The sequence below is a fragment of the Mustelus asterias genome, chromosome 18 (genome assembly GCF_964213995.1).
Source record: "Mustelus asterias chromosome 18, sMusAst1.hap1.1, whole genome shotgun sequence".
NCBI classification, from domain to species: Eukaryota; Metazoa; Chordata; class Chondrichthyes; order Carcharhiniformes; family Triakidae; genus Mustelus; species Mustelus asterias.
In genome coordinates, this window is record NC_135818.1 from 85265242 (window position 1) to 85274951 (window position 9710).

Here is a 9710-nt window from a genome sequence, read left to right on the forward strand (position 1 = left end):
AGATGTGTGAGTTAGATTGATTGGTCATGCTAAATTGCCCCTTAATGTCAGGGGAATAGCAGGGTAAATACGTGGAGTTACAGGGATAGGGCTAGGGTCAGATTGTTTTCGGTGTAGGCTTGATGGGCCGAATGGCCTCCTTCTGCACTGTTGGAATTCTATGATTCTATGGGGGTTGTCACAGTAACTTCATTGCAATGTTAATGCAAGCCTGCTTATGATACTAATAAATAAAATAAATTTAAAAAATATGACTCTATGAAATATAAACTTGGAATCCCTTGAGATTTGAGGCGTGTGAGGTGGATGGTCTTCTGCACTAAATTCCAACAGTTGATAAATTTTCACCAGTCTGTGTGCCTGATTTCCCCACCAACCTCACTCCACCTCTTCCGCCCTCCATGAGCTTCTCCAGTGTCTGCACACTGGCAAAAATTAGATGCTGCTCTCCGCCAAGTAATTGAGTTCACAATATTCTCCACAGAACCATGTTTTCCCTGTCTTCTTAATGCCACCCAAGTGATGATCCTGGGCTCAATCGGCTGACTATATTGCTCCCAGTGCCATCTCCTGCTGTACCCACGCCCCTAGCTATGCACGACTTCCTGGTTGGTTGGCACAGTGTTACTGTTGGTGCACCTGGCTTGAACAGGTCATCCACTTTGTGTAGCCTAGATATGTGAGGACAGGGAGTGAAAACCTTGCAACAATTTCCTGTCTCACTATTTCTTTGCACGAGATGTCGGAGATGACTGAGTGATCTAGTTAAACAAGGAGCTGATTGTTCTATAAGGTATGAGTTTAGTTTATCTCTTCCTCTTCTACTCTCAAGGTGGTGACTATATATGTTAACGTGTCTAACTGAAAGTGAGAAGGGTCTTGACATGCTCATGTGCTAGATTAATTGAAGCCATTTAATTGCTCTAGCATTGTACATGGACCTGCGGAGTGAGTAAACCAGTCACTCTTTACACTTAACGCTGACAGCAGCACCAACATTCTGGACCATGTGTTCATCCCATTGCTGAGCATTGTGATCAAGACAATCATTTTCTGCCAGTCTTGTTTTAGATTTTGTGTGTAACTTCCGTTAATCTATTAAGTTCAGAAACTGAAAATGCTGGAAAAACTCAGCAGGTCTGGCAGCATCTGTGGAGAGAGAAACTCTGAAGAAGAGACATATGGACTTGAGACCTTGGGAGGAGTTTTCCAGCCTCGCTCGCCCTGAAACCGGAAAATCCTGCCCAAGGTCAACAGACCTCTCCCCCTCGCCCGCTCCAATTCCCTTGGCCGGCAGGATGGTAAAATTCATTCTCTTTTCTCTCTCCACAGGTGCTAAATGGGATAGATTTGGCGGCACGGTGGCACAGTGGTTAGCACTGCTGCCTCACAGCACCAGGGTCCCGAGTTCTATTCCCGCTTGGGTCACTGTCAGTGCGGAGTCTGCACGTTCTCCCTGTGCCTACGTGGGTTTCCTCCGGGTGCGCCAGTTTCCTCGGGTAACCTCCTACAACCCACCCAACTCTGTAACCTCCTCCCGCCCTACATGGGGTGTCATGGTTTAAACCTTTTTCCACTAAAACACACTGAGCTTTCTAGCTCGTTTTGACCTGTGGATAGAACAGAACAAATTGATGACTCAGTCAAACTGTTGTTACAATGAATGGGATTACTTTATTTATATGCGCAATCGCAGGTTGAAAGTTGATTGCTAAATTCTCCCTTAAACTTAACAATAACAAAGAACAAAGAACAAAGAACAATACAGCACAGGAACAGGCCCTTCGGCCCTCCAAGCCCGCGCCGCTCCCCGGTCCAGGATTGAATCCTGAATCCAGGATCCCCGCCCAATTTTCCAGCCTATCTACATACCAATATCCTATCCACCGAGCTGTCCCTCACAGCTACGATGCTTTGTTCATTACAACCTATTGACTCACCCCCACCCCCCCCATTCCAGACCATGTGATCTCCAGGGAGAGGCGAAAACCCAGAGTGAAAAACCCCAGGGCCAATATGGGGAAAGAAAATCTGGGAAATTCCTCTCCGACCCCCTGAGGCGATCGAAACGAGTCTAGGAGATCACAATGGCCCTGATCGGAAAATGCTTCCCAACCCTAGTCATTTCCACTTCCACGAACACCATATGAATTCCCTGCCCCCGAGACAGGTTCCCAACTATCCGCAGTCTCGCTCTGTACTGGCACCAGCAAGATGATCATAGAATGAAGCCTTGAAACGAGAAACAAGGAACAATTAGCCCGCGCCGTTCCCTGGTCCAAACTAGACCACTCTTTTGTATCCCTCCATTCCCACTCCGTTCATATAGCTGTCTAGATAAGTCTTAAACGTTCCCAGTGTGTCCGCCTCCACCACCTTGCCCGGCAACACATTCCAGGCCTCCACGACCCTCTGTGTGAAATATGTCCTTCTGATATCTGTGTCAAACCTCCCTCCCTTCACCTTGAACCTATGACCCCTCGTGAACATCACCACCGACCCGGGGAAAAGCTTCCCACCGTTCACCCTATCTATGCCTTTCATAATTTTATACACCTCTATTAAGTCTCCCCTCATCCTCCGTCTTTCCAAGGAGAACAACCCCAGTTTCCCCAATCTCTCCTCATAACTAAGCCCCTCCATACCAGGCAACATCCTGGTAAACCTCCTCTGTACTCTCTCCAAAGCCTCCACGTCCTTCTGGTAGTGTGGCGACCAGAACTGGACGCAGTATTCCAAATGCGGCCGAACCAACGTTCTATACATCTGCAACATCAGACCCCAACTCTTATACTCTATGCCCCGTCCTATAAAGGCAAGCATGCCATATGCCTTCTTCACCACCTTCTCCACCTGGGACGTCACCTTCAAAGATCTGTGGACTTGCACACCCAGGTCCCTCTGCGTCTCTACACCCTTTATGGTTCTTCCATTTATCGTGTAGCTCCTCCCTACATTATTCCCACCAAAATGCATCACTTCGCATTTATCAGGATTGAACTCCATCTGCCATTTCCTTGCCCAAATTTCCAGCCTATCTATATCCTTCTGTAGCCTCTGACAATGTTCCTCACTATCTGCAAGTCCTGCCAGTTTTGTGTCATCCGCAAACTTACTGATCACCCCAGTTACTCCTTCTTCCAGATCATTTATATAAATCACAAACAGCAGAGGTCCCAATACAGAACCCTGCGGTACACCACTAGTCACAGGCCTCCAGCCGGAAAAAGACCCTTCCACTACCACCCTCTGTCTTCTATGACCAAGCCAGTTCTCCACCCATCTAGCCACCTCCCCCTTTATCCCATGGGATCCAACCTTTTTCACTAGCCTACCATGAGGGACTTTGTCAAACGCTTTACTAAAGTCCATATAGACAACATCCACGGCCCTTCCTTCGTCAACCATTTTGGTCACTTCTTCAAAAAACACCACCAGGTTAGTGAGGCATGACCTCCCTCTCACAAAACCATGTTGACTATCGTTAATGAGTTTATTCCTTTCTAAATGCGCATACATCCTATCTTTAAGAATCTTCTCCAACAACTTCCCCACCACGGACGTCAAGCTCACCGGCCTATAATTACCCGGGTTATCCTTCCTACCCTTCTTAAATAACGGGACCACATTGGCTATCCTCCAATCCTCTGGGACCTCACCTGTGTCCAGTGACGAGACAAAGATTTGCGTCAGAGGCCCCACGATTTCACCTCTCGTCTCCCTGAGCAGCCTTGGATAGATTCCATCAGGCCCTGGGGATTTGTCAGTCTTTATATTCTCTAACAAACCTAACACTTCCTCCTTTGTAATGGAGATTTTCTCCAACGGTTCAACACTCCCCTCCGAGACACTCCCAGTCAACACATCCCTCTCCTTTGTGAATACCGACGCAAAGTATTCATTTAGGATCTCCCCTACCTCTTTGGGCTCCAAGCATAAGTCCCCACTTTTGTCCCTGAGAGGTCCGATTTTTTCCCTAACAACCCTTTTGTTCCTAACGTATGAATAAAATGCCTTGGGATTCTCCTTAATCCTGTCTGCCAAGAACATTTCGTGACCCCTTTTTGCTCTTCTAATTCCCCGTTTGAGTATTTTCCTACTTTCATTGTACTCCTCCAGAGCTCCCTCCGTTTTTAGCTGCTTGGACCTAACATACGCCTCTCTTTTCTTTTTGACCAGTCCCTCAATTTCCCTGGTTATCCACGGTTCTCGAATCCTACCCTTCCTATCCTTCTTTTTTACTTTTTTACCCTTCCTATCCTTCTTTTTTACTTTATCCTTCTTGTCCTGTAGCCCTAACAACCGTTCCTTAAAAGACTGCCACATACCAGATGTGGATTTACCCTCAAACAGCCTCTCCCAATCAAGAGCTGCCAATTTCTGCCTGATCCCAATAAAGTTAGCCTTCCCCCAATCCAATACCTTACCCTTGGGACACCACTCATCCTTTTCCATCACTATCCTAAAGCTAACAGAATTGTGGTCACTATTTGCCACATGTTCCCCAACCAAAACTTTGAAGACCTGACCGGGCTCATTCCCCAGTACCAGGTCCAGTATAGCCCCCTCTCTAGTTGGGCTGTCCACATATTGTTCCAACGAACCCTCCTGTACACATTTTACAAATTCCTCCCCATCCAGAGTCCCTGCCCTCAGCGATTTCCAGTCTATACCAGGGAAATTGAAGTCTCCCACTACAACAACCCTATATTTCCTGCACCTATCCAGTATCTCCTGACATATCCATTCTTCCACTTCCCTTGGGCTGTTGGGGGGCCTGTAGTACACCCCCAACATAGTGACTGCGCCTTTCCTGTTTCTAAGCTCCACCCAGAGTGACTCGCTACACGACTCCTCCGAATTGTCCTCCCTCTGCACCGCTGTAATATGCTCTCCAACCAATACCGCTACTCCCCCACCTCTTTTGGCCCCTCCTCTGTCTCGCCTAAAACACTTGTACCCTGGAATATTCAGCTGCCAGTCCTGTCCCTCTTTCAACCAAGTCTCTGTCACCGCAACCACATCCAAATTCCTCGTGCGCATTAAGGCCCCAAGTTCGTCTGTTTTACCTGCTACGCTCCTTGCATTGAAGTATAAGCACTCCAGACCCCCAGGCTCAGTGAGGTCGTCCTCCCCCAAAGTGCTCTTCTTCTTTGCCAGCCTTGTCCCAGCCCCAAGCTCGTCCCCAGCCACCACACTTATAGACCTTTGATCCCCACCCCCCTGCCATACTAGTTTAAACCCCCCCGAACTGCATTAGTAAAGCTCCCAGCCAGGATATTTGTGCCCTTCCAACTTAGTTGTGACCCCTCCCTCTTGTACAGGTGCCATCCTCTCCTGAAAACCTCCCATTGGTCTATGAAAATAAAGCCCTCCCTCCTGGACCAGTCCTTTAGCCAGGCATTCATTTGAACCAACTCCCTATTCTTAGCCTCACTGGCACGAGGCATTGGGAGCAGCCCAGAGATGGCCACCCTAGTGACCCTACTTTTTAACCTATTTCCCAACTCCCTGAATTGCTCTCTTAGGACCCCCCTACTCTTCCTATCTACGTCATTTCCACCAATGTGTATAATGACATCCGTTTCTTTATCTTCCCCTTTTAATATGCCTCCTATCCGCTCGGAGACATCCGTGACCCCAGCACCAGGTAGGCAGACTACCATCCTGGAGTCCCGTTCGCCCCCACAGAATCGCCTGTCTGTGCCTCTAACTGACGCATCCCCCACCACTATCGCTCTCCTAACCCCTCTCTTCCCTTTCCGGGCCACAGAGCCTGACTGTGTGCCAGTGACCTGGTCACTGTGTCTTACCCCTGGAGAGGCACACTCCTCCACACTATCTAAAACAATGTACCTGTTTTGGAGTGGGACAACCACAGGTGACCCCTCTTCTAACTGTCCACTCCCCTCCCCTCTCACACCTGTCACCAAGCCCTTCCTATTTTGAGACACCTCTGGAGTCCTCCCTTGTACTTTACCCTTCTGCCCTTTACTCCTCCTAACTGTGACCCACGTGTCATTCTCCCGATGCCCCGGTGTAACTAGTTGCCTATAACTGCTGTCAATTTTTCTCCCATTTTCCCTGACTAGGCTAAGGTCAGCGATCTGCAGCTCCAGTTCCCTAACACGGTCCCTCAAGAGCTGCAGTTCCACGCACCTGGCACATATGTGAACCTCTGGGAAGCTAGGTGTTTGCAGGAACTCCCACATCCCACATCGGAAGCACTGAACTGGCCGATCACTCATACCTGCCCTTATCCTTTATAGGGTTAGGTAAAAAATAACTAGCCCTGCCTTGCCCTTTCTGCCCAAGCCCTGTGAGCCAAAGCCCTTATAGTGCACACTCTGCTACCCACTCACTCCACTGCCCGCTCCCGACGCTGCCCGCTGTATAGTGCAGACGGCTTTTTATGCTCCCGGCAAACCCCCCAAGTAACTGCCTTTTATACTAAGACTCAACCTCCCAGAATCCCCTTCAATGTTTTGACAGAGTCATCAATTTGTTCTGTTCTATCCACAGGTCAAAACAAGCTATAAAGCTCAGTCTGTGGGAGGAAACCGGAGCACCTGGAGGAAACCCACGCAGACACGGGGAGAACGTGCAGACTCCACACAGACAGTGACCCAAGCCAGGAATTGAACCCGGGTCCCTGGCGCTGTGAGGCAGCAGTGCTAACCACTGTGCTACTGTGCCTCCCCATGGAATGGAAATGGAAAATGGAAATGAATGGAAATATAAAGCTACTTTGTTATGCTACTTGCAGCAAATCAACTATTCCAAAATGTCTAGCTCAACTATGTGAGCAGTAATTAGTCACCGTGCACAGCCCCTGTTGATTGTGGATCTCCTTGTGACACATTGTCAGGATTGCTCCTGATCACTTCAGGAAAGCTCCAATCTCTTACACTCCTTTTTGCAGCTAGACCTGAATTGACGCATTCACAGGACCACACTGCTCTATGAACTTTCACCTTAAATCACATTGTCCAATGCTCTTTGTTAAAACTGCTGGGAGGCAAAAACCTGAAGAAGGGGCTTGGAGCTCTGAAAGCTTGTGTGGCTTTTGCTACCAAATAAACCTGTTGGACTTTAACCTGGTGTTGTTAAACTTCTTACTGGGCAAAAACAGTGCAGACCAGTATTCTTATTTCCCAATACTTTTGTTTTAAAGTATACAAGACCAGTTCAGATCAGTATTCTCATTCCCCCAGTTTCCGTCTGGCACCCAACCTAAAATGTTCAGTTTTTCTTTAATTGTCTTTCAATGTCCGTGGTGTGAAGGATAGAACTTCAGTCCCGAGTTGATCAATTCTGCTGGTAAATGCTGCGGAGGGAAACCAGGTGCTCCGGTTTCCTCCCACAGTCCAACAATGTGCAGGTTAGGTGGATTAGCCATGCTAAATTGCCCCTTAGTATCCTAGGATGTGTAGGTTAGGTGGATTAGCCGTGGTAAATGCACGAGGTTACGGCAATAGGGCGGAGGGGAGGATCTGTGTGGGATGTTCTTTTTCATTGTGGGATTCTATGACTCTAATTGCCAAAAACATTTTGGAGGGGGAGGTGTGTCTTAATTCACACAATATACTCGCTGGTTAGTCTGAAGCTGCACCTTACTTGACCATTGAGTGGCTAGACTTTACCAAGAGGTGTCAATCCCTTCAGCTGTCAGAAGAGGGAGCCTCATACTCAGCATTGCCCCATCATTTGGCTCCCTGTTAGTCTTGTCTACCTTGGCCGGAGTTGGAGAGACGTTTATCATAGAAGGTGGAGTGGAGCAGGATTAAAATGTTTCTACAATTTCATGTCTGATACCTCAGGAATGACAATGGGATGGTTCAGATCGTCTGGAGAATGTAATAAGGAGCCAAAATAAAGGAAAATGATTATGGACTCAGATATTGTTTTTTATTTGACATTTCTGATTTCTTTGAAACTCGCCAACCTGTTGTATAACTGTCACCACCTTGTGGTAAGAGCACCAAGATAAAGTGAATGGAGGGATGAGCCATGATTAAAATAGTTTCACAATTCCAGGTCAGATACTTGAGGAATTCCAGTGGGATGATTGGATGACGTGGAGGGAGTGAAAATGTTCCAAGCAGCACAAAACGGACAACAGCAATTTAGTGTCCGCATTGTTTATTCAGGCCCATAATAAGAACATTAGAAATAGGACCAACACTAGACCAAGTCTACCAAATTGCGCCTCCTTCACTGATGACCATGTAGTGTAGCCACACAGTTTCAGCACGTCCATAAAGACCATAACACACAGGAGCAGAATTAGGCCACTCGGTCCATCGTGTCTGCTCTGCCATTCAATCATGGCTGATATTTTTCTCAACCCTATTGTCTTGCTTTTTCCCCATAACCCCTGATCCCCTTATCAATCAAGAACCTATCTATCTGTCTTAAAGACACTCAATGACCCGGCCTCCACAGCCTTCTGCGGCAAAGAGTTCCACAGATTCACCACTCTCTGGCTGTAGAAATTCCTCTTCAGCCCTGTTTTAAAGGATCGTCCCTTCAGCCTGAGGTTGTGCCCTCTGGCTTTAGTTTTTCTAACTATGGAAACATCCTCTCCATGTCCACGCTATCCAGGCCTCGCAGTATCCTGCAAGTTTCAACAAGATCTCCCCTCATCCTTCTAAACTCCAACAGGTACAGACCCAGAGTCCTCAACCATTCCTCATGAATACAGTCAGCAAATTTACAGTCGTGCTCGAATATGATCCAAACCATCAGGAGAATGTTATAAGGAGCAAAGCAAACCAGGAAAAAGATGATTGACGCAGAAACTAATTTTTTAATTCTTAATTTTTGCACCTGTTGAAGCCCGCGAACCTTACCGACAGCTGTCAACACTTTCTTGTATGAAATGAGAAATAAAATCAAAGGGAGGAAGAACCCAGTGGAGAGCTTGTAACTATTTAAATACCTACCCTCTGTCTGCATCGGATAATGTTCGAAACACAAGGTGTCATTCTCCTTGTCTGTACTGAGAACCTGGGAGTGGATGTAAAAACTGCAGGCAGGTATCTCCTTGAGCCAGATGAGAGCACTGATCAACACTGCAGCCCTCCTGGTGTGTAAGAATTTAAATTTCATTGGGTAGGCCACGACGAGGAAGCCATTAATGGAGATGAAGCAGAGGAAGCCAATGCTGATGTAGATATTCTGGTAGAGGAGCAGACCACTGAGTGTGCAGAGTGCCCGAGAGAGGACCCAGTCATCGTGCAGCAGCATATACTGAACCCAGAAGGGCAAGGAAATGAGGTACAACAGGTCTGAGATGGTCAGATTGCAGAGATAGATTCCCAGCTCGTTCCTCTGTCTGATCTGCAGGTAGCTGTGATACAAAGACAGCAGATTAGTCGGGAAGCCGATGATGAAGACAATAATGTAGATGGGGAGAAACAGGATCTGATGGATACTGTGGTTGATGGAACAGTTGGACTTCATTCAACACAATCGTGGAACTTTCTTTTCTATTAAATATTCTTTTACCAGTTCCTAAGGACTGAGTCCATGAGTTAGATTCTTCTGATAGTTGATTATGAATTCTTCATGATTGAAAATGTTCCCCTGCAGGTAGGAAATTATCCAACAATACAATCAATGAGCTGTACAGCACAGGGAGTAAAGAAGATAGATTTGCATCTTTAACGCAATCTCCCATGAACCAGAATGTCTCAAAGCTCCTCACA

General features: G+C 47.2%; 1 protein-coding gene across 1 annotated transcript; it reads right to left on the minus strand.

Moving 5' to 3' along the window:
• Positions 1–1554: 1554 nt before the first annotated feature.
• LOC144506777 (G-protein coupled receptor 68-like) lies at positions 1555–9465 on the minus strand. The gene is made up of 2 exons (XM_078233136.1): positions 8673–9465; positions 1555–1610 (listed from the first exon to the last, which is right to left on the minus strand). The coding sequence occupies exons 1-2, from the start codon at positions 9463–9465 to the stop codon at positions 1555–1557; spliced, it is 849 nt and encodes a 282-aa protein (XP_078089262.1).
• Positions 9466–9710: the final 245 nt, after the last annotated feature.